The sequence below is a fragment of the Myotis yumanensis genome, unplaced genomic scaffold (assembly GCF_028538775.1).
Source record: "Myotis yumanensis isolate MYYU_CA2020_CCGP unplaced genomic scaffold, mMyoYum1.0.hap1 SCAF_4, whole genome shotgun sequence".
In the NCBI taxonomy this organism is placed as follows: Eukaryota; Metazoa; Chordata; class Mammalia; order Chiroptera; family Vespertilionidae; genus Myotis; species Myotis yumanensis.
Genome location: NW_027223755.1, coordinates 111,319,006 through 111,344,246, shown reverse-complemented (window position 1 = coordinate 111,344,246; position 25,241 = coordinate 111,319,006). Strand labels below are relative to the sequence as shown.

Sequence of the window (25,241 nt, the reverse complement as noted above, 5' to 3'; positions counted from 1 at the left end):
GAGAGGCTGAGCACCTAGCCCTCCCGCCTTCAACAAAGAGCAATCAAGCACCAGCCGGCGGCAGGCACTGTGCCAGGCGGGGCTACCCAGGCAGGACACCCGGCAGACTTCTTGTTGGCAAGTCCTGTGTCACAGAGGCTGACACAAAGGCAATGAACAGAGCCGTCCAGTTCCCCCTACTCCCCACTCCGGGTTCCCCTGCGGGTGGCTTCTCATGACGGGAATAGCCTTCCTCCTCCAGGCTACCTGGCAAAGCATCTGTCCAGATGCCAGTAATTCTACCAAAAGGCACATCCTTCTCCTCCGTTTTCCTGTGAGTAGGCGAATGTGAGCGTCTGTGGGGATGAGGCCTGGCAGCTTCCGAGGTTCTGTGAGAGCACCTGTGGGCAGGGTGGGGCTCCATCTGCTTCCCCTCCACCCCAGGCTGAAAACGCTTCTGAGGGGAGGCCAAGATCACTCTGATGGTTGGAACTGCCGGGTACAAACTGTCATGGGTGCTGTACTGTGCCACCCAGTCTCCCTTCAGGACTGCAGGACTCCCCTGCCCCCCACCTCCCTCCTGCTGCCAGCTTAAGAGAGCTTCTTGCCCAAGTTCACACCTTCCAGGTCAGCCAGCAACCAGTGACTGATCAATGTAGGGTAAAAACTTGCTCCCTCCGCCCAACTCAAACAACTCTGGAGGGCCACCCCAGCTTCAGAGCTCCTGCACTGAAACCTGACTTCTCCTGCCTGGTCCTACTTCCTTCCCGCCCCCCACAGGTGTGGGTCCCAAGCACAGTCCCGATCGATAAACACCCTGCAAGTCAGAGTGTGTTTCCCAGAGAACCCACGTGCACCAGCATCTGGGCGGTCTGAAAGCGTAGATGGGATTCGGGAGCTGGGTGACTCCAGATGACAATGAGGGCCCCGCCCACCGCAGACAGGGAAGCACTTAGACCAGTGGTTCTCAACCTTCCTAATGCCGCGACCCTTTAATACAGTTCCTCATGTTGTGGTGACCCCCAACCATAAAATTATTTTCGTTGCTACTTCATAACTGTAATTTTGCTATTGTTATGAATCATAATGTAAATATCTGATATGCAGGATGTGTTTTCATTGTTACAAATTGGACATAATTAAAGCATAGTGATTAATCACAAAAACAATATGTAATTATATATGTGTTTTCCGATGGTCTTAGGCGACCCCTGTGAAAGGGTCGTTTGACCCCCAAAGGGGTCTCGACCCACAGGTTGGCGACTCACAGGTTGAGAACCGCTGACTTAGAGGATTCAGTTTTTCTCCAGTAGTAAAATGGAATGATTGGGCACCCACATAACCCATGTGGGTGTCCCTTGCCCCATTTTGACAGAATAGAGACAAATACAGCAGCCACAGCCTGAGAAGTGCATGGCAACCAGGAGCTTAAACTCCGCAGGGATGGCAGCCTAGGTCCCCCACCACATACGCCACCTAGGTCATTAGAAGTGCTGGCAGAGGGTTCGAGGAATCCAGGATGACAGGAGAGGAGGGAAATAACAGCAATGTCAGCTCTGCCTCGAGGTGAACAGCAGCGCAGTGGGCGCTCTAGTGTGTTCCTCTCCTCTTTCTCTTGTAGGTTTCCTGCAGGAAAGGACACTCCAGCGTCCTGAAGGTGCTGCTCTCCAAACTGAAGAGCGTAGCACACCGTGGGTGCACGGTTGCAAATGCTAGTGCGCCGCCTAGTCCCCCTTCAGGGCTCAAACACCGATTCCCCAGCTACGGGGATGGTAGCAGGTAGGTTGACAGATCTCAGCTGCCAGCCTCTCAGGGAATTGTCCTTGGCCGAGCGCCACCTTACCCAAGGTAGTGACTGGTCCATGCAGACATACAAAGGCTTGTCCTCTCTACTCAGGTAACAACCCTAAATAGCCATCCGGCTTCAGAGGTCCCTGTGGGGCCTGTCAGAGCCCATGACTGCACCCCTGCAACTGCTTCCTCTGCTCAATCCTGCTTGCTCCCTCACCCACAGGAGCTGATCCTGACAACACTCCCTAAGAAGTCCCTGCACACTTCAGAGTCAGCTCTACCAATCTGTGCAACTAATAGAGACTCGAACCCAAGGGAGCTGGGTGACTCCAGATGACAATGAGGGCCCCGCCCACCGCAGACAGGGAAGCACTTAGACCAGTGGTTCTCAACCTTCCTAATGCCGCGACCCTTTAATACAGTTAACTTGTGGATGTGGCTTTTTGTTGTATCTAATCCCAGGAACCCTGGATGAGTGTGGCACATCCAGCTTGCTCTTGGCCCACATGGTCAACTTAAACCCCAGGGAGGCAATGGGTTCCTTATCCTGTCAGGCCAGAGAGACTCCTTAAAGAGAAGAGTGATTGCACAGCCCCCTCCACGGCTTTCCCAGAGGTCCCATCTGGACCCAGCTTCTGCCTACCATCCATCATGATGAAGCACATTGTGTTCACGGCCCTTTAACAGTGCAGAATGGCTATTTATGACTTCAGGCTGCCAGCATAGCTCCCTCCCGGGGCCTTCTATGTTCTTCTGGGTCCCCAAGGACTTTCTGCCTTTAAGGAGCCTCGTGGCTCATCCTTTCGGAAAAGTGCCAGCTGCTTTGCTTAGAGGTTCTATCACTAAAGCAGAGTGGGGGGAAGGCGGGGAAAAGAGTCCCAGAGAGGTGACATGACTTTCCCAAGTTCAAGTCAGCAGCAGGGGTGGGCCTAGAATATAGCTCTGTATTCATTTTACTCTGTCATACCACCTCTCCCTAACCCCTAGGGTTTGCTCAACTAAAATCCAGACTGAGAAGGATCTCATCTATGGGACATGGGATCTGTCCCATAGATCTCAGAGACGTAGGGATGTAAAACACCAGATATTGGGAGGCAAGAGAGATGTGGGACTGAAAATAGGATTGATGGGAAAACTGTAAACATAGTATTTGGTCCCTGTCAGCCTCCCCCCCCTCACCCCCCCCCGCCCCCCACCTCACTCTCATCGTCTGTAGTGATGTGCAGCCATTTATCTGGTTAAAAATGTTTTAAATTTTGCTCGGCTGGCATGGCTCAGTGGTTGAGCGTCAATCTATGAACCAGGAGGTCACGGTTCAGTTCCCAGTCAGGGTACATGCCCAGGTTGCAGGCTTGATCCCCAGTAGGGGACATGCAGGAAGCAGCCGATCAATGATTCTCTCTCATCATTGTTTCTCTCTCCCTCCCCCTTCCTCTCTAAAATCAATAAAAATATATTTTAAAATGTCTTAAATTTTTACATGTTGTTTTTTAATGCTTTAATCTTAAATCCAGAACCTTTTTTGGAGGGGCAGAGGCAGGTGGGCCTGGGAAGTGTTGCTGGGTAGGAAGAATTTATACTTCTATTTTTTAAACACAAGAATCATTCCACTCAGTTGGAGTTCAAATAGACAAACTGTTCCAAAATTTCACCTAGGGATTCTCATCAACTTTCCAGTGGTGAGTATCAGTGGACATTGAGAATTCAGACCTGTATAGTTGGGAGTTTCTTCTATTACTGGGCAATAGAAACACCAGAAAATAAGCCAAAAATGATTCCATCAAAGTTCTCCAGTCATTAAAAAAAAAAAAAAAAATGAAGATCTCCTACAATAATGTGACATGCGTATCTGAATTCCTGTAATACAGAAGTTAGCTTGTGCCAATGGCAGTGGCAAAATGGTACACTTGAAAAAAATCCCACTAAGAGACCAATGTTTGAACAAGAATGTCTATTTTAAAAATTTTTTAATGTTCTTTATTGATTTTAGAGAGGTGAGAAGAGGAAGAGAGAGAAACACTGATGAGAGAACGTATGAGAACATCAATGGGCTGCCTCCTGCACGCCCCCTACTGGGTATCTGGCCCACAACCCGGGAATGTGCCCTGACGGGGAATCCAACTGGTGTCCTCTTGGCACATGGGACCATGCTCAACCGAGACACACCGGCCAGGAATTGAACAATTCGTCTTAGGCTAGCAATCAAATTGCTCCTTCCCCCGTCTATGAGGGGACACTGATAACTCTGCACTTCTGTAAGGCTGTTGGATTTGGTGGAATTTGAAATGTGCTGAGTTTTGTGGACAGGTAGGCAATACAAAAATAGAGACAGATGTCACTCTTCCAGGACTTTCTAGAGGTAAGCTAGGTGGCATTCAGGGAGGAAGTGTCTCATTTGGGTGCTGCATGGGTAGCATCTGGGAAGAGCTGGATCCAAAGTCAGGGTTAATGGTGATTTGGTCCATGAGTCCTGAAAGAAAAGGAAATCTCCACTAGATTGCAACACCAGGGAATGATGGACAACAATTGCTAACAAATGTGTTTTTTTTTTCTTTCTGGTTATCCATCCAACCTAAGCTTCTCCTTAGGCCCCAAATAGTAAAAGTATCACCAAACACCTGGTCACTCCAAAAATGTAGGAGTCATTGCTGAGTCTTCTTTCTACCTCATTATCAGTTACTCATTCCCTCCGCCTACGAAACATCCAAACGGCCCATTTCTCTCCATCTTCACTACTCTCATCCCAGCCACAGCAACCTTCCTCTTTCCTTGACTGCTTGGTCTGCTCACTGATCACTTTTCATTCTTGCCCCTCCCCCGACACTGTGCACAGAGTAAGATCTCACTCTTGCTGAGACCCCTCCAGCTGCACCTCGAATGCAATCCAGACTTCAGCACGGCCCGGCCACGGGCCCTGCGCCCGAGCGCGCACCAGCCTCTGCCTGCCGAGCGGTCAGGGCTCCGGACTCGGCGGTCTCAGCGCCACCCCCATGTGCCCTCATCTGACCGACCCCAACTTAGGTCACAGACCAACACCTGGAATCATCTTTAAAGACGAGGTGTTAACGTGTGGCTGTCTCTTTCCCAGCAGGACGTCAGCTTCGAAAGAGCGGCGACCTGGTCTCCCAGGTGCACGCCGGCCCGGGCGCACGGTAGGTGTGGATGGTTCTGTTGGACCTGGGGCAGCCCGTGCTGGCGGCACCGAGGGCCGACACAAGGTGACCTGGCTGTGCGGGCCTCGCCCCGCGTCTCAGGCTGCACGGGAGGGCATCTCGTAACCAAAGGCCACTTACGCCGAGGGCATGTGACTGTTCCCGGCAGGAGAGCGTGGCCTGCGAGGAGGCCACGCGGAGGCCGGGGCAGAGCGCGGCGGCCCGGGCGCCCCAGGCCAGAGGACGCGGCGGGACCCGCCTCGCGGCTTTGCTTCCGGGTGAGGGGCAGGCGCGCCGAGCACTTCCGGGGCGGGCGGCGGATCCGGCTGTGCGGGCCGCGCCGCGGCTGCTGGTCCCGGGCGCGCGGAGGGCGCGAGCGGCGCGGGGACTCCGGGCCCCGGCGGCGGCCCATGGGGCGCGAGGCGTGAGGCCGCGGCCTGCCCGGGGCTCGGGGGGTGGGGGGAGCGGGGCGGGGAGATGGATAAACTGACCATCATCTCAGGATGTCTCTTTCTCGCCGCCGATATCTTCGCCATCGCCAGCATCGCCAACCCCGACTGGATCAACACCGGGGAGTCCGCGGGTGAGCGGCGGGCGCGCGGGGGCGGGGGCGAGGAGGGGCTGGCAGAGGAGAGCGGCAGGGGCTCGGAGACCTGGGCTGGGCTGGCGGGTCCGGGACCGGGAAGCAGGGTGAGGGGAGACAGTCCCCCGACGTGAGGGGCCGCGGGGGAACAAGCTTCGTTCTGGTTTTTTTAAAAAAGTCCAAGTTGGAAACGGGAAGAAAGCGATTTGGAGGAAACGGAGGCACCGGCGAAGGAATTCTAAAGCTGCGGGGAGGCTGGGCCGGAGCGAGGCTGCCTGTGGCGAGGAGGGACCCGGGGAGCCAGGCCCACCTCGACCCGAGGAAGCGGGCGGGGAGCGGTGGCGGCAGAGGCCGGTCGCTGGCCCGGGGCGGGGAGTGGGCGCCAGGGGGTGGGGGGACCCCTCCGCTCCCCGCCCAGCCCCGGCCCCCTTGGCAGCGTCGGAGATGCTTGTGGCTCCCGATTTTCCCTTTGAGGTCTCTGTGGTTATAATTTGGCTTTATTTTAGGCCCGGGAGCTATAAGCCTACTATTAATAAACTTCGTTTTATGGAGCACCTTTCATTTCAGCGCATCGCAGAAGCGCTTTAGAGATCTTAATAGCATCACCGAGTTAAATAATAGGATACACCCGAGTTGCAGGCAGCTCGGCGCAGCGGCGGTGCCGGACCCGCGGAGCCGGCGCTGGCGGACAGGGGCGGCACCTGAAGGAGGGATGTCGCAGGTGCATGCTCATGGCAGGCGAAGGGAATATTGGGGGTTAGGAATGTCAGGTGCCTTCCGTGAATAATTGGCCTTAAAAATGTATCACTATGCTGTCAAACTACTTGTTAAGAATTACTTACGGTCCTCTATCCTGCAATATTTTTAGTTCTTAAAAAAGGATGTAGTTGGGACATTTGTTGCTTTCTCCTCCCACCCTTCTCTCCCTCTTCTAGACCCAGTAACATAAAATCACGCTGTCGGACTTACTGGTTATTAAGATAACACTCTGCTCCCCTTCTTGCCTATACGGTTTTAGCACAGCTCTTAATTGTAAAGTATACTATCTATTATGTAAGGCGATAGAGGTGTTAGCTAATGATAGGTGGCGATTTTATTGCAGTGGATAAATGTATGAAATCAACACATTGTACACCTTAAACATACCCATTGTTATATGTCAATTTGTAAAAAATTGTAAAGCATATAAAATGTCGCAGTGGTTTAAAATTTGGTGAAACTATGAGTTTTATTTCTGAAAATGTTGGCAACATCAGCATTACTAGTTTGCACAGTTATATGTGTGACATCAGTTCATGACCTGTTCTTGTTTTTGCCCTAATTATATATGCAGGACTCCTTTTATGAGACTTTCTTTGGAGCTTTTAAGGGCAAAGAAGTTTCACTGTTTTAGCAGAAGAGATCCTCCTCGCAAAGAAATTTCAGGTGGAATTCCAAAGTATAAAATAGACTAAATAATCCATTGAGAAAGCTAGATAGTTGAGAGGGAAGTGTTATCTGTACAGGAGAAGAAAGATAAGTAACAGCATAACATTCCTGTGAAGGTGGAAAAGGGCAGCATTCAAAGCACTGGGAAAGGGTGTGTAGCCCCTCTGTTATGTTCAAGAGGAAGCAAGGATAGGATGAGTGCAGCGCCTTCAGGTTAGTAGGCTAAGTCTTCTGCTGTGAGTTGCTATGGAGATGGGAGGAACAGAAGTCCAAGGTTTGAAGTAAGCTGAAATGTTGGAAATAAGTGAATACTTGCCAAGGGAGCACGCCATCCGGTGACATGGTAGGATTGCCTAGCATGTGGAAGCCTCGGAGAAGGCGGTGGCCATGCGGTGTGATAACGCATCTGCCTGTCGACCTTCTCCAGGAGTGCTCAGCTACTTGGGTACCAGTGTGCGGTGCAAGCCAACAGAAAGCTTCATTCAGGGTTGGGGTTTGCCAGCTACCTGGAACAAAATGACATTGCAGCAAAGGTAGTCAGGGTGTTGGTCAGAATATCATTATCATGCTGGCTCATGGACTCTCGCTGGGTAAAAAGTAAATAAAAGTGAGTAAAGGAAAGGGCAGTGGATTGGTCAATGAATAGCAAACAGTATATGGAAGAGTGGACCCAATGGAATCAAAGACCTGACTGGGAATGGTCAGTACAGCTACGTGGAAGGGCAGGAGATTGTGGACACATGGTCCGGGGCATGACAGTGAGAATGTGTGGCCGAAGTGTGGTAAAAGAGATGATTTTTTTTTTCTAACAGTTTTCCTTGCCATCTCAGAATACCATGTTCTGTAGCTAGAAAGAGGAATGAATAATAGGAGATAGGGACAGAGGAAAATTTTCAAAATCTTAAACAATCCATATTTCTTAGCCAGGTCAGACAATAAGCTCCCAGAACGTAAAATAAATGGGATATGTGCATTTGCTCACTCCTTTGCTCCTGCACTGTGATAAGATGTACCTGAACTTTACCTGGTGTTTGATTGAGTTTGTGTGCTCCTTTGACCTGAGCAAGCAGAGGTAGGCTTGAATTAAAAAAAAAAAAATCGTGCTCACTTCGGCAGCACATATACTAAAATTGGAACGATACAGAGAAGATTAGCATAGCCCCTGCGCAAGGATGACACGCAAATTCATGAAGCGTTCCATATTAAAAAAAAAAAAATCAGTTCAGAGTTACACCTTCCAAATCCATGAAACATTTACAGGAAGTTCAAGTAAGACCCGAGAAGTGACAGGACTAACTTTATTCTAAGATCTGCACAAAAGTGACAACCTTGCAGCAAAAAGTTGTATTGATTCCCTTTGGTGCATTACATACAGTATTAAAGTTTTTGTGTTTTTTATTGTTTTGTTTTTTTTAAATATATTTTATTGATTTTTTACAGAGAGGAAGGGAGAGGGATAGAGAGTTAGAAACATCAATGAGAGAGAGACATCGATCAGCTGCCTCCTGCACATCCCCCACTGGGGATGTTTTCCCCCCAACCAAGGTACATGCCCTTGACCGGAAGCGAACCTGGGACCCTTCAATCCGCAGGCCAATGCTCTATCCACTGAGCTAAACCGGTTAGGGCTCTATTGATTTCAGAGAGGAAGGGGGTGGGAGAGATACAAACATCAATGATGAGAGAATCATTGATCAGCTGCCTTGTGCACACCCCCCACTGGGGATGGAGCTCACAACTCTGGCATGTGACCTCCTGGTACATATATCAATGCTCAACCACTGAGTCACACCTGCCGGGATTTCCTGTGATTTTTTTGAACGGACAAAGTATTTTGAAAGTAGAATTCTGGAGCCAAAAGATTCTGCAGAATGTAGTTGGAGAACCACTGCAGTGAACTACTAAGGCAAAGCTTTAGGATTCAAATCTGAACTTCATCACTTCCTAGTTCTGTGACTTTGGGCAAGATACTTAGCCTCTCCTTCCTCCATAAAATAGGAATAATAATCGTACCCATGTCATTGGGTTATTGTGATTAATTGAGTTAATGCATGTAAAACATTTAAAACAGTACCTGACACATGTAAGTGCTCAGTAAACGTTAAGTGTCGTTGCCCTCGCTGGTGTGACTCAGTGCTGGTGTGACTCAGTTCGTTGGACATCGTCTGTGCACCAAAAGGTTGCTGGTTTGATTCCAGGTCAGGGTGCATGCCCAGGTTGTGAGCTCAATCCCTAGGAGGGGTATGCAGGAGTCAGTCTATCGATGTCCCCCTCTCACATCAATATTTCTCTTTCTCTTCCTCTCTCTCTGAAAATCAATAAACTATTCTTTTTCTTAAAAAGTTAGGTATTGTTGTGTTGCTGTGACAGCTTATAAAAACAGATATCAGGATCCCAGTTTTGAAATTAAAACTCAGAGCCTGTTACTTGTTCTTGGAAATAAGGAAACATCAAGAATAACATGGCCAGACTTAGCACAAGTCACATAAATTGTCTTCTCTCTTGGCTTTGCACTTCATTCCCATATGGTTCCTCCTCTTTCAGTCTCTCATCTTCTTATTCTAGTCTCTCTGTTTCTCAGATTCTATTTGAACTATCACAAAACGGAATGAAATATTAAAAAAACTTAGAGAATAACTTTCTAAAATCCCAGCTCATAAACTATATTGCCATAAGATTATGGACCATGCTTCTGACAGAGTTTTTAATTTGTTTATTAGAAAGTACATTCCTTTTATTTTCATCTGTATGTGGTAACACTTCCTGAGCTTGTTCTAATAGCTTGTAGATAATGCACAAATTTTTGAAGATATAATGAAACAGATATTACACAGATGTCTGGGGAAAGAAAGCACATGGTTAGAGCACTTTAGTAAGGACTCACAACAGTTTCTACTAATGTAATAGAAAACCTAAACTAGCAGGTAAATATAATGACAATTACATAATTCTGCTGTGCTGAGATCAAATTACTTCTGGTGGCAGGAACTCAACATAATTGGCAATATTTTTCATTTTTTCTTTTTTAAAAAATTAAATCTTTATTGTTCAGATTATTACAGTTGTTCCTCTTTTTTCCCCCCATTGCTCCCCTCAACCCGGTTCCCACCCCACCCTCCGCCCTCACCCCCCTCCCACTGTCCTCATTCATAGGTGCGTGATTATTGTCCAGTCTCTTCCCGCATCCTCCACACCCCTTTCCCCTCCAAGAATAGTCAGTCCACTCCCTTTCTATGCCCCTGATTCTATTATAATCACCAGTTTATTCTGTTCATCAGATTATTTATTCACTTGATTTTTAGATTCACTTGTTGATAGATGTGTATTTGTTGTTCATAATTTGTATCTTTACCTTTTTCTTCTTCTTCCTCTTCTTAAAGGATACCTTTCAGCATTTCATATACTGGTTTGGTGGTGATGAACTCCTTTAGCTTTTCCTTATCTGTGAAGCTCTTTATCTGACCTTCAATTCTGAATAATAGCTTTGCTGGATAAAGTAATCTTGGTTGTAGGTTCTTGGCATTCATCACTTTGAATATTTCTTGCCACTCCCTTCTGGCTTGCATAGTTTCTGTTGAGAAATCAGCTGACAGTCGTATAGGTACTCCCTTGTAGGTAACTGACTGTCTTTCTCTTGCTGCTTTTAAGATTTTCTCTTTGTCTTTTGCTCTTGGCATTTTAATATGATGTGTCTTGGTGTGATCCTCTTTGGATTCCTTTTGTTTGGGGTTCTCTGCGCTTCCTGGACTTGTAAGTCTATTTCTTTTCACCAAGTAGGGGTAGTTTTCTGTCATTATTTCTTCGAATAGGTTTTCGATGTCTTGCTCTCTCTCTTCTTCTGGCACCCCTATAATTCGGATGTTGGTGCGCTTGAAGCTGTCCCAGAGGCTCCTTATGCTATCTTCGTATTTTTGGATTCTTTTTTCATTTTGCTTTTCCCTTTGGGTGTTTTTTACTTCTTCGTATTTCAATTCTTTGACTTGATTCTTGCAATCCTCTAGTCTGCTATTGGAACTCTGCATAATATCCTTTATTTCAGTCAGTATATGCTTAATTTCTAGTTGGTCCTTTATTATAACCTCGAGGGTCTCACTAGATTTCTTGAGGGTCTCACTACATTTATCGGCGGTTTCTAGAAAGTTCTTGAAAAACCTTAAAAGTGTGGTTTTGAACTCTATATCCAATAGTTTGCTTTCCTCCATTTCTATCATTCGTGTCCTGTTTCTTTGTCTCCGTATTTTTTATGCTTTCCTGTGTTGGTAGAGTGGCTTTGTGTGCTAGGTGTCCTATGGGGCCCAGTGGCTCAGCCTCCCCAATTTCCTGAGGTGGACACTCTTGGTGCACCCCTTTGTGGGCTTTGTGCACAGTCTTGTTGTTGTTAAGCCTTGATTGTTGTTGGTATCACTGAGAGGAATTGACCTCCAGGCCTATTGGCTGTGAGAATCAGCTGTGTCTACAGTGAGAGAACTTCTGTGCTGAAGACACCCTTATGGGGCAAGACTTGCTTCAGTGGGGCTTTGGTGCTCACTGAGTCTGCCCCCTGAGTGTGACCCTTATGGATCTGAGGAGTTGTAATCTGGATGGTCCCACTCTGACCACTGGGTACACTGGCTCTTAGATCTCTAAGGAGGTGCTAATTTAGCCTCTGCCTGAGGCTACCCAGCAGGAGCTATGGAGAGATCTGCAGATTCCTCTTCCTTGTTTGGGGTTTGGAGGTGCCCAGATGAGGCCCAGCTATGAAGCAATGCAAGCTGCTGTGGGGCCTTGGGCTTTCTCTTGGAAGTTCTGGGTCTGTCTGGCCCAGCTGCATTTTGTTAGGTAATTTTCAGATTGCAAAGGGCCAGGCCTTCCATATGCAAAAGCCTCTGCTGCAGCTTGGGTGGGGCGGGGTCTCAGGGAATCAACAGGGTGGAGCAAGCAGCTATGGCTGATCCTCAGCCCTGCCCTTAGAGGCCCCCGGGTCTCAGTGTCCCGGTAATCGCCGCAAGCACCTTTGAGAGAAAGCCGCCCTTGAGTTTCGAGTTCTGCCCGCTGCCAGACAGTCCAGTTTCTCCTAGTATGAGTCTAGGTCCCCAGAGACTCACCCGGAACTGGAGTTCAGAGCCATCAGGGGCTTGTGGCTCCCTCCCGATTCAAAAAGACAGCCCCGTCCTCAATCGCCAGCCCTTGCCGCGTGCGCCTCCGTACCTCTGCACTTCACTTCCGCAGCTCCTCTGAATCTCAGAGTGCTTTTCTCTTTCCTTCTAGTTGTAGAATTTCCACTCAGCCTGCCTTCCTGTAGTTCTGGATGATATCCGTTTTGTCTTTTAGTTGTATTTTTGGATTTGTTGTGGGAGGCAGCAATTTCCGGTATTTACCTATGCCGCCATCTTGGTTTCTCAATATTTTTCATGTTACCAGTATATAGTGCTTTATTGTTTTTGAAGCAATTTTATAGTGATGATTTTATTTTCTAGGCTTATCTTTGGCCACTGTAAACTAGTCATTTCCACATTTTCTCCACATATCAATGCTTTGCATATGAGGTTTGAGTTTCAGTGTTGCAAAAACTCACTTCAAATACCTCTTTAGGCCCTGGCCATAGTGGCTCAGTTGGCTGGAGCATTATCCTGTACACCAAAAGGTCACAGGTTCTGGTCAGGGCACATACCTAAGTTGCAGGTTTGATCCCTGGTCGGGGCACATAGGGGAGGTACCGATTGATGTTTCTCTCTTTCTCCAGTGAGGATTTAAAAAAAAAACAACTCAAGAAAATAATACCTCTTCATTGAACTATTGCCTGTATCTTATTTATACATGCCTTAAGTGAGGTTAAATTTTAATTAATCTGGCTGAAATATTTCCAGATTACAGAATTGGGAAAGGAGATTTGGGTTTCAGTCTTAATGTGATGTCCTTTGCTTTGTATAAGTCCATTAACCTCACTGTCACTGGTTTCTTATCCCTAAAGAGAGAAACATTTTTAGTGAAAAAGAAATTTTTATTGAATTCATTTTAACAAGATCGACAGTTAAGCAAAGCTTCTTCTGATAATTGTGGATGATCTAGAGATGCCTTTATTTTGAGGCATCATCCCTTTGCAGCAAGGATTTCAGTGACCACTTTGGGCTATATTATCCTAGACCAGTGGTCGGCAAACTCATTAGTCAACAGAGCCAAATATCAACAGCACGATTGAAATTTCTTTTGAGAGCCAAATTTTTTAAACTTAAACTATATAGGTAGGTGCATTGTTATTAACTTAATTAGGGTACTCCTAAGCTGGCCTTTGCTAAAAACGTCCTCAATCTGAGGGGTCGACCTCAGAAAACGTACCCCCACTTCTTCTAACGCCACTTCTTCAAAATAGACTCGCCCAGGCCGAAAACCGACTTCTGCGCATGGGCCACGAAGTTTCAATCACACTGTACGTGCGCGCCCGCACATGATATTTTGTGGAAGAGCCAAGGGGCCAAAGAGCCACATGTGGCTCGTGAGCCGCGGTTTGCCGACCACTGACCTAGACAGATTTGCTTAGTGTTCTTTATGAAGATTTCTAAATGCTTCCCCAAAGTCTCCAGTACATGAAGGCACGTCTCCCTTATATCTAGTCAAAAATTTTATCTCTAGAATTGGTTATTCTATCCACATTGTCATCCGTCTATTTATTCATGAAATTATTTTCACTCTTGTTCTTTTTAAAATTGCTTAGACTGAATGTTGGAGTATTTAAGGGTCTCAGTGACTGCTACCCCCTTCCCTGCTTGTATTCTGAACTAATTTGGAGGGGGGGGGGGGGGGGGACCCGGATCAAATAATTAGGAGTCAAAGCGTAACTATCTGTGGACAAGCAGCTTCCTCTTACTGGACCTCAAAAATGAGCAGATTTAATGATCCAATCCCAGGCATGACTGGGGACCTGCCTTATAAGATTTCCAGTATACTGGTCCCAAGGGCAAAAAGTTGGACCACGTAGGCCTAGGTTTTGTTTTGTTGTTGTTTTTTTAATCCTAAACTGCCAGTCACATGAAGTCATTCCTCCTGACCTGGGAGCCATTGAGTAAAGGAATACAGGACACTCCCTTCCCACCCCACACTTCCATCAGAAATAGGAAGAAAGCGTTACCTGTTTGAAACCAGGAGATGGTTGACATTTTGTGAGGAAGTGTTTTCTTTTTCAAGTATAAAGATTGGAGGGTGCTTGGGGAGGAGGTCATTTCCCATGTTGTTACCTACTACCCTCTTCACAGGACATCCGGGTGAGCCTCAGATAGGGGACTGTGATGCTTGACATCTAATGCCCCTATGCTCCGACCTGCAGGGCATGCATCGTGGGTACTCCGCACCAAATCCTGCAAAGGAATGAGAGGATAGGAGACGCGAAGAAATGCAGGCAAGACAAAGTTCTGATCAAGCCTCAATTTTATTTTTACAGCGGGTAGAATTTATGTTGTTCTAGAGGGAGGGGGTGGGTAAGGAGGTCCATGGGCCGTAGCCTATCACTAGGGATGTAGCAGGCTCTGGAATGTCACAGCTGTGAGCTTATCAGCGGAGATGTAGCAGCTGTGTGCTTAAGGTGAGGGTAGGTTATCTTTTAACTCCAGGCTAAACCGCAAGGTTGTCTTTTAACTCCAGGCCAAACCGGGAGTTGGCTTGGAGGAGCCAGAAACCTATTGTTGTAAGCTGGAGATGTATATGTAATTTCTAATGGCTCCCAACAATCTAACACATAAGAGTTCAAGATCTAGCCCTTGAGAGTGGCTTAGTTGGTTGGACTATCGTCCTGTGCACCAAAAGGTTGCAGGTTGGATCCCTAGTCGGGGAGTGTAAGGGAGGCAACTGATCAATGTTTCTCTCTCTCTCTCTCCCTCCCCCTTCCTCTCTCTCTAAAATCAATAAAAACATATCCTCTAATAAGGATTTTTAAAAAGTTCGAGAGCTACAAGTAGATCCTGGCCTACAAATTGAAGGTCCTTGGTTCAAAACATTAAAATTACAAGCTACCCATGCAAACCTATTTATTAAATGCGAGCAAATTATTAACTAACTAGTGACCTGGTGCACGGATTCATGCACATCGAAAGGAAATTAATTAAAAGGTGGCCAGTGGGCAGGACTGGGAGAGATGGGCCGGACATGCTGGACACACCCTGGAGCCAACCTCCTGTGATCCCTCCCCAGCGTCTGTGGAGTGAGTGGGGTCCCTCCGGCAGATGGGGTCCCTCGGCCTGGCCTGCAGGGATTGGGCTGAAACCGGCTCTCCAACATCCCCTGAGGAGTCCTGGAGTGCAAGAGAGCATTCTGCAAAGTTGCTGTCTTACAGGGTGTGGAACACAAATGCAAGTGTGCAGTAAACTAGATTTGGGGCCAACAGTGCCCTAGCAACAACATAATCCACGGCCGAAGGTGGAATTGTGCGGCCCCGCAAAGAATTGGGCTCCCTCCTCTCTGGTTTCGGGGTGTGTCACCCGAGAATCGCTGTTGCCAAGTCACTGCAGCTCGGCAGCTCCTGCGTTGAGCATCTGCTCCCTGGTGGTCAGTGTGCATCATAGCGACCAGTCAGACAGTAGGAGGGACACTTAGCATATTAGCCTTTATATATAAAGATAAACCTTTTCATCTGAACTGTGACAACTTCAATGATCACGAAAGTGCTTTAGTGTAACATCAGTTGTTAAACAAGCCAACCCATCTAGAACATTGTTTTGTTAATCACTTTGGACATGACTTGTAGAAAAGGACAGAATTTGGTTACTAACACTTGGAGTGCGGGAAACGAGTTAAGTCGGCTCGCGTGAATTGCGCGTACTCCGCGGGAGCCGTCTTTAACTCGGTTCATATAGATTTGCGGTGGAGTGCGGGAAACGTGTAAACTCGGGCCGATTGTAACTGCGTATTACCAAATATTTGTTTGTAATCCACCCTTTTGGTGGATGGAACAAAACCAAAAGACAGAGCCATCTTATATTTTGGCGGGAAATTCACCCGCACTCCAAGTGCTAAGATGGCAAATTCTTGACATTGTGTTCTCCTTTACAGTGGGGCCTTGACTTACGAGTTTAATTCGTTCTGAGACCGAGCTCGTTAAGGAGCTCGTTAACTCAAATTACTCTACAAACTCAATGCAAAATATTGGCGGACAGACAGCTGGTATCTCAAAACAACTCGTTAGTCAGGACACTCTTAAGTCAAGGCCCCACTGTATATTGAAAAGTATTAAGATTTCTTTAATGGCCTTTGAGTCTTTTTTTAAACTAAAGTTTCTTTTTTAAACAAGCTTTATTGAGATAAAATTCACATAATCCTAAAATACAAAAAAGTGTGCAATTCAGTGGCCATAGAGTTGTGCCATCATCACCACACTCAATCTTAGAACATTTTGGTACCCCAGAAAGAAACCCTATGTCCTTTAGCCATCCCTCCAACCTCCTAGTCAACCACCAATCTGTCTCTGTGAATTTGCCTATCCTGGGCTTCTTATATAATAAAAGGGTAATATGCAAATTGTCCCCTCGACCAGGAGTTTGACCAGGGGGCGGGCGGGGCTGTCTGCCAATCACCTGGGGCTTCTCCCCCTGGCCGGCCCCACCTCCAATAGGCCCCCCATTCCGATCAGGGGTGGGGCTGGTGGCCAACCTCCTGCATTCCCTCCCCCTAGCCGGCCTGGCCAGCTGGACCCCACCTGTGCACAAATTCGTGCACCAGGCCTCTAGTTTCATATAAATGAAATTATACCACACTAGAGGCCCAATGCACAAAATTCGTGCAAGAGTAGGCCTTCCTTCCCCCGGCTGCCGGCACTTGTGGGGAAGCACGGGACTTGGTTGGAATGTCTGTAAGGAGGACTCTCTGAAAGGTTGGGGGCCTCAGAGGGGACCTTGCCAAAGGCGGCAGCCCCTACCTTGACTTTTCCTAACAAGTCCAATCCCCAGGGTGTTTTGCTAAAATCTCTATGTTTAGTCTTTAAGAACTGACCTTGTAGAAGCATATACTTTCTCAAGGATGCTTACCCTGCTGATTGTATCTAGAGATTAATTTGAGTTCAAGCTGTTGTTACAATAAAAGCCAATGAGGCAAGCGAACAGGACTGCTTTTATGACTAAAGTAAAAGAGTCCCTTAGCCCTCGCTTACACAGAAACCTGTGTTGGAGTAATCTGTTCATCTGTTGCTCAGGGTCTGCTGGTCAGCCCTGGCAGGCACTGGCTTCCCTCTGACACCCAGGACCTGGGCTTTCCTCTGGTTGCTGACAGGCACCTGGGACCCAGGCTTCCCTCGCAGCCTCGGCTTTCTCTGGAAGGTTGTCCAGAAGGACGTCCATTCTAATTAGCATATTACGCTTTTATTATTATAGAAGTGGTCCTTTGTGACTGGCTTCATTTACTCAGCATGTTTTATTTTTTTAAATTTTTAAATTTTATTTTAATTTATTCTTTTAATCTTTATTGTTCAGATTATTACAGATGTTCCTCTTTTTCCCCCCATAACTCCCCTCCACCCGGTTCCCAACCCACCCCAGACCCTTGCCCTCCCCACTTGCCTCATCCATAGGTGTAAATTCTTTGTCCAATCTCTTCCCGCATCCCCCAAACCCCTTTCCCCCCAAGAATTGTCATTCCGCTCCCTTTCCATGCCCCTGATTCTATTACATTCACCAATTTATTCTGTTCATCAAATTTTTTATTCATTTGATTTTTAGATTCACTTGTTGATAGATATGTCTTTGTTGTCACTTGGTTGTTCATAATTTTTCGTTACCTTTTTCTTCTTCTTCCTCTTTTTTAAAAAAAAATATTTTTAATTGAATTTTTACAGAGAGGACAGGAGAGGGACAGAGTTAGAAACATCGATGAGAGAGAAACATCGATCGGCTGCCTCCTGCACACTCTCCACTGGGTATGTGCCCGCAGTCAAGGTACATGCCCTTGATAGGAATCGAACCTGGGACCCTTCAGTCCACAGGCTGACGCTCTATCCACTGAGCCAAACTGGTCAGGGCTTCTTCCTCTTCTTAAAGAATATCCTTCAGCATTTCATATAATACTGGTTTGGTGGTGATGAACTCCTTTAGCTTCTTCTTGTCTGTGAAGCTCTGTACCTGACCTTCAGTTCTAAATGATAGCTTAGAACTGGGTAGAGTAATCTTGCTTATAGGTCCTTGGTATTCATCACTTTGAATATTTCTTGCCACTCCCTTCTGGCCTGCATAGTTTCTGTTGAGAAAGCAGCTGACAGTCGTATGGGCCTCTCCCTTGTAGGTAGGTAACTGTTTTTCTCTTGCTTCTTTTAAGATTCTCTCTTTGTCTTTTGCCCTTGACATTTAATTATGATGTGTCTTGTTTTCCAAACAAGTCCAACCCCCCAGGGTGTTTTGCTAGAATTTCTATGTTTAGTCTTTAAGAACTGACCTTGTAGAAGCATATACTTTCTCAAGGAAAAACTCTAATCCTCTTTGGATTCCTCTTGTTTGGGGTTCTCTGCGCTTCCTGGACTTGTGAGTCTATTTCTTTCACCAGGTAGGAGAAGTTTTCTGTCATTATTTCTTCAAATAGGTTTTCAATATCTTGCTCTCTCTCTTCTTCTGGCACCCCCATAATTTGGATGTTGATATGTTTGAAGTTGTCCCAGAGGCTCCTTACACTCTCTTCATATTTTTGGATTCGTTTTTCTTTTTGCTCTTTCGGTTGGGTGTTTTTTTGCTTTCTTGTACTTCAAATCTTTGACTTGATCCTTGGGATCCTCTAGTCTGCGTTGAATCTTTGAATATTATTCTTTTTTTTTTTAATATAGTTTATTGATTTTTTACAGAGAGGAAGGGAGAGGGATAGAGAGTTAGAAACATGGATGAGAGAGAAACATCGATCAGCTGCCTCCTGCACACTCCCTACCGGGGATGTGCCCGCAACCAAGGTACATGCCCCTGACCAGAATCGAACCTGGGACCCTTGAGTCTGCAGGCTGATGCTCTATCCACTGATCCAAACCAGTTAGGGCTGTATATTATTCTTTATTTCAGTCAATGTATGCTTAATTTCTGACTGGTTCTTTTCCATTTTTTTTGGCATTCTCACTAAGATCCTTGAAGGTCTCACTAGGTTCCTTGGAGGTTTTTAGATGATTCTTGAGTAACCTTATAACCATGGTTTTGAACTCTATATCCAGTATTTTGCTTTCCTCCATTTCTTTCATTTGTGACATGTTTCTTCGTCTCCGCATTTTGGCTGCTTTTCATGTTTGTTTCTATGTATTGGGTAGCTGCTAAGTCTCCTTAAGTTGATAGAGTGGCCTTGTGTGGTAGGTGTCCTATAGGGCCCAGTGGCTCAGCCTCCCCAGTCACCTGAGCTGGACACTCTTGGTGCACCCCTTTGTGGGCTGTGTGCACAATCTTGTTGTAGTTAAGCCTTGATTGCTGTTGGTATCACTGGGAGGAATTGACCTCCAGGCCAATTGACTGTGAGGAGCATCTGTGTCTACAATGGAAGAGCTGCTGTGCTGGAGACACCCTTATTGGGCAGGACTTGCTTCAGTGTGGGCTTTAGTGCTCACTGAGTCTGCCCCCTTGAGTGTGTCACTTCTGGATCTGAGGAGTTGTAATTTGGATGGTCTCACTCTGACCACTGGGTAGACTGGCTCTTGGATCTCCAAGGAGGTGCAAAGTCAGCCACTGCCTGTGGTCACCCAGCAGGAGCTACAGAGAGATCTGCAGATTACTCTTGTTTGTATTGGGTTTGGAAGTGCCCAGACGAGGCCCAGCTGTGTAGCAAGGCAGGCTGCTGCTGCCAGATTGATTGCTTTGGGCCTTCCTGACCCAGCTGCTGCCTATTTCATAGGTTTTAGGCTGAGAAAGGACAGGCCATTCATATGCAAAAGCTGTTGTGCACAGCTTGGGTGGGGCTGTAAATTGGGTGGGGCGGGGTCTCAGGGAATCACCTGGGCGAAGCAATCAGCCATGGCTTCCAGTCAGCCCTGCATCTGAGAGTTCCCCGTGCAGGAACAATGACCACTGCGAAACACATGAGATAGTTGTTTCTCAGCTATAAAGTGAGGATGACTTATTTATCTCAAAGGGTGATTGTGAGGAAATAAAAATTAGGAATTAGCACATGGTCTAATACATAGTAAATGCTCAAATCTTAGTTATAATTATTATATAAAAGATCAAACATCTGAATTTTAAAATATTTCCCTTTTGTATTATTTGTTGTATTTATTTACCTGTGTCTTGCCTTTCTCTAAAAAGAGATTTCAAGCAACATGGTGTGTGTGTATTTGAATACTCCTGAAGCCCAGCTGGGTCCAGTCTGGGAAGAGAGACTGAAAAGTCAGTTGTGATGGTAATGTGGTAGTAATGTAAACCTATTGGGACACATGTAAGTAACAGATCCCAGGAATGCATCAGGTTTATGCTTCTGGAACAGATTGAAGAGGTTTCTTTAGTGAAAGGTGGCCTAGCATGCTGGAAAGGGCACCCAGATTTTGGGGTAAAACCAATATGTAGTGAAGTCCCAGTTCTACTTACTAGCCATGTAATTAATCTTCGGAGGGTTACAGTTGATGGTTTTTTCATTAATAGAAATCACATCATCAAACTAAATTAATACCTCTTTCAGTACTTTGTTGTTGTTGTTATTAATCCTCATCTGAGGATATTGATTTTTTAAGAGAGGGAGGGAGGAAGAGAAACATTCATGTGAGAGAATGATTGGTTGCCTCCCTCACATCCTATCTCCCCTCTCCTGCCTCTCCTCCCCCCTTCCCCCCCGCAGCCAGCCTGGGGATCAAACCTGCAACCCAGGTAGGTGCCCTTGCCTGGGAATTAAACCCGATACCCTCCAGTGTACTGGCCAACGCTCTAACCACTGACCCGCACTGGTCAGAGCCTTCTTTCACTACTTTCAATTATTAATGCAGATTAAGATCCCAACTTTTTGTTCTCCTATAAGTTAAAGAGTAAAATAAACACAGTGAATTGTGTAAATCATTTAGTTTAGAAATTATTTTTAAAGGAGTACATGTAAGAGCAGATGGTGTATTAAGCTTTACAGTTGGAGTATCAAGAGTCATTTAACTAGTCTCACCTCAAAGACTGAAAATAAGTTTGAAATACATGAGATAGTTGTTTCTTTGTAGAAACTTGGAAAATAGCACAGCTAAATTTGGTTTTGTTTATGGAATAACATTTCTTCTAGTTGTCATTATCTTCTGTAATGTAATTGTATTTGTTTGTTTGTTTGTTTTGTTTTTTTTAAATATATTTTATTGATTTTTTTCAGAGGGGAAGGGAGAGGGATAGAGAATTAGAAACATCGATGCACACTCCCTACTGGGTATATGCCCGCAACCAAGGTACATTCCCTTGACCGGAATCAAACCTGGGACCCTTGAGTCCGCAGGCTGATGCTCTATCCACTGAGCCAAGCTGGTTAGGTCTGTATTTGTTTTTTTGTTGTTTTTTCCATATCCCAATTCATTGCATGAGTAAACAGTGGGCCATATTGCATAATCCTTTAGGGGAAGTTTAGATATAATGCAGTATTACTGTTTATGAAATGGTTATTGTTGAATTATAAATAAGAGTGTAAATCATGCAACTTGAATGTATTATTATTTAGTGACCATGTTTTATATCCTCTAAATAACTCAGATTAGGTTATGCTGTGACAGCAGTGACAATATCTATCTATCTATCTATCTGTCTACACTAATAAAAGACAAAGATGCTAATTGACCATACCTTCGCTTCACCCAAGCCATGCTCAACAGCCAGTCAGAGCAACTATATGCAAATTAACCCAACCAAGATGGCGGCTGGCAGCCACAGAGCTGGAGCAAGCAAGAGGCTTGGTTGCCCCGGCAATGGAGGAAGCCAAGCTTCCTGCCTGCTCTGGCTGGCTGTGGCCTCCGCAAAAGGCAACAAAATTTCAATTATAGAAGACAAGTAAATCCCAGATACCTGCTTCCAGCCAGCCTCCACTGGGAGTTTGGGTGGCTGGGGGCTGTGGCCAGCCTGCAAACAGCCATCAGCCCCTCACCCAGGATGGCCACACCCTCATGGGGTGAGGGTTGCTGCTGGGGGGCTTGGCCAGCCTATAAACAGCCATCAGCCCCTCAGCCAAACTGGCCAGGGACCCCAGCAGGACCCTCCACCCTGAAGCGTGTGTGGCCAGCCTGAAAACGGCCCTCAGCCCCTCACCAAGGCTGGCCAGGCACCCCAGCGGGGACCCCCACCCTGAAGGGGCTGTGGCCAGCCTGAAAACAGCCATTAGCCCCTCACCCAGGCTGGCCAGGCACCCCAGCGGGACCCCCACACACACCCTTAAGGGGCTGTAGCCAGCCTGCAAACAACCATCAGCCCCTCACCTAGGATAGCCACACTCTCATGGGGTGAGGGTCCCCACTGGGCTGCAAACAGCCATCAGCCCCTCACCCAGACTGGCCAGGCACCCCAGCAGGACCCCGCACCCTGAAGGGGGTGTGGCCAGTCTGAAAACAGCCCTCAGCCCCTTACCCAGGCTGGCCAGGCACCCCAGCGGGGACCCCCACACTGAAGGGGCTGTGGCCAGCCTGCAAACAGCCATGAGCCCCTCACCCAGGTTGGCCAGGCACTCCAGCAGGGACCCCCACCCTGAAGGGGGTGTGGGCAGACTGAAAACGGCCCTCAGCCCCTCACCCAGGCTGGCCAGGCACCCCAGCGGGACCCCAACCCTGATCCGGGACACCTTTCAGGATAAACCAGCCGGCCCCCACCCATGCATCAGGCCTCTATCCTTTATAATAAAAGGGTAATATGCAAATGGACCCTAACAGCAGAGCGACTGGGAATCACTGGTCACTATGACACACACTGACCACCAGGGGGCAGATGCTCAATGCAGGAGCTGTCCCCTGGTGGTTAGTGTGCTCCCACAGGGGGAGCTCTGCTCAGCCACAAGCCAGGTTGACAGCTGCCAGTACAGCAGTGGTGGTGGGAGCCTCTCCCGCCTCCTCAGCAGCACTAAGGATGTCCGATTACAGCTTAGGCCTGCTCCCCGCTGGTAAGTGGACATCCCCTGAGGGCTCCCGGCCTGCCAGAGGGATGTCTGACTGCCAGCTTAGGCCCAATCCCCTGGGGAGCAGCCTAAGCCAGCAGGTGGTCATTCCCTGAGGGGTCCCAGACTGCGAGAGCACACAGGCAGGGCTGAGGGACCCTCCCAAGTGCACAAATTTTTGTGCACCGGGCCTCTTGTATATATATAAAAGGATAATATGTAGAGTGTCCCCTTGGGAGTTCCACCGGGAGACTGGGAGTTCGATCGCTCGCTGTGATGTGTGCTGACCACCACGGGCGGCACGGAACAAAGGAAGGCCGCTGGCTGGCTGGCAGCTGGAAGGCCCTGATTGGCCTTGATTGCCAGCCAGTCCTAGGGACCCTACCCGTGCACAAATTTCATGCCCTGGGCCTCTAGTATAGGTATAAATTTCATATTTATAGCTTTACATTTATATGATGATTTATGTAAACATGACATATCTTTTTTCCTTGTCAGAATGATTTATTTTCAAGTTCTGGAGAACGATCGATCAGTTCCTCCTATTTGGGCCAGACCCAGGATCAAACCTGCATTTCTCCCCCAAGTACTCCCTAGAATTCTCAGCCCAACTAACAGTTAACTGCTAAAAAATGTAATACTTAACAAAAGCTGATACAGTTAGTAACAAAGGGTTGGGTGTAGTGGCTACATTATTTCATTCACAGACTGATGAAAAAGTAATATTGAGAAAAGCTATTGTTGAAATACTAGAGAGGTTTGATAACAGTCATAAGGGAACCTAAGGGACTTTGAATATCAATGTCCCTAAAAATAAATATCTGGATAAAAATCACTCTTCAGTAATATACCTCCGTAAACTTTACTATGTCTCATTAGCTGCAAATAACAGAGAAGAGAATCTTCACCAAATAAATATGCCTTACCAAATGAGCAGGTAGGGTGTGATGTTCCTTTGAGATTTATTGCTTTGGAGTTGACAAAATAAAGAAACATATGGATTTGGGGATTCCTGTTAATAAAATTTAAATGTATTTGTGAGTATATACCAACCAACTTGTATAGTTAATTTTCTGTGTTTGACTCCAATTCAGTCAGGAAACTGACATTTCTTTGATTCACTGCTATATTTCTTTCCTTTTATTTTTTAAAATTTAAAATTTTAATTATAATTGACATTCTGTTATTTTGTATTAGCTTTATGTGTACAGCATAGTGGTTGCTCTTTATTTGTTTTTGTTTTAATTAAGAAAATGCACTTTTTTGTGTGACTCCATACTAGCTTTGCTATAAATAAAAGGTCACATTTGGCATTTTGACACTTGCTGTTGTGTATATTGAGCAAAAAGGCAGCTGTTGACTTCTAATATAGATCTATTCAACTAGGGACCATATACTACTATCATTAGAGATTAAACAGGAGTAAAGAAAAATGCAGTTGCTTGGGTCAAGTAAGAAAATGGGAGAGCAAAATTTCACTAGTCTCTCCATTTGTGGTATATTCACAGTAAGTTATTTACCTGGGACACTGTTGAGTCCATTTTCAACTATAATACTAGAAGTTCTTTTTTTAAAAAGAGGGGAGGGGGCCTTTGTTCACCCTGCCAGGTGGCTCAGTCAGAGCATTGTCTTGTATACCAAAAGGTTTCGGGTTTGATCCCGGGTCTGACTCAAATAGGAGGAACTGATCGATCGTTCTCTTTCTCTCACTCTCTCTTTCTCTCCCCCCCTTACCCCCTCTCCCTCCCTGCCTCTCTCTCAAGTCAATAAAAAAGCATATTCTTGGGTGAGGATTAAAAAAAAAAGATAGGCTTTATTCAGATTAGTTCTGCTAGTCAAACCACTAACTTCAAAGTCAGAAATCTCTAAGGCCATTTCATTTATGAACACTTCACTTATGAAGTGCTATTCATTTTGATAAAATAAATCTTTAATTTACTATGAGTATTCCTTAAATCTCCCCATAGGAATTCCCTATGCCATGGGACATTATTCCAGACAGTCTCACAACAAATGCTTATTGAAATCGTCTTTAAAGAACTGTACTAAATACTCTGAGGGCTGCATTTTAGCAAATGAAAAAGTATTTTATCTCTGAGGAACCTGTGTTTGGTAATGTAAAGTTATAGTAGTATACATATGAGATAAGTGTCATATATGTGGTGAAACTACTTTCTGCTCAGGTGGTTAAGGCGGAGGTAAAATTTGAGCTTAATAGTTGTTATACTTAATAACGAGTTTTAAGTGATTAGGAAGGCTTGTTCTTGAAGGTCGAATGGCATGAGTAAAAGTATATAGAAGGC

General features: G+C 46.3%; 1 protein-coding gene, 1 long non-coding RNA gene and 1 other non-coding gene across 4 annotated transcripts in view; 2 read left to right on the top strand and 1 right to left on the bottom strand.

Annotated features, from left to right (window-relative positions):
• Positions 1-3,722: 3,722 nt before the first annotated feature.
• On the bottom strand, positions 3,723-5,186 carry LOC139008357 (uncharacterized). Its single transcript, XR_011471141.1, has 2 exons — positions 5,064-5,186; positions 3,723-4,240 (listed from the first exon to the last, which is right to left on the bottom strand). It is a non-coding gene; the product is annotated as an uncharacterized lncRNA (long non-coding RNA).
• Positions 5,187-5,368: 182 nt separating this feature from the next.
• Positions 5,369-25,241, top strand: part of MOSMO (modulator of smoothened) — a 66,800-nt gene continuing 46,927 nt past the window's right edge. For both annotated transcript variants that reach the window (XM_070413699.1, XM_070413700.1), the window contains exon 1: positions 5,369-5,505. In XM_070413699.1, coding sequence (XP_070269800.1) covers positions 5,400-5,505 — 106 coding nt within the window. In that variant the 5' untranslated portion in view covers positions 5,369-5,399. The remainder of the gene's footprint in view (positions 5,506-25,241) is intronic.
• LOC139009723 (U6 spliceosomal RNA) lies at positions 8,034-8,140 on the top strand. Its single transcript, XR_011471424.1, has one exon. It is a non-coding gene; the product is annotated as a U6 spliceosomal RNA (small nuclear RNA).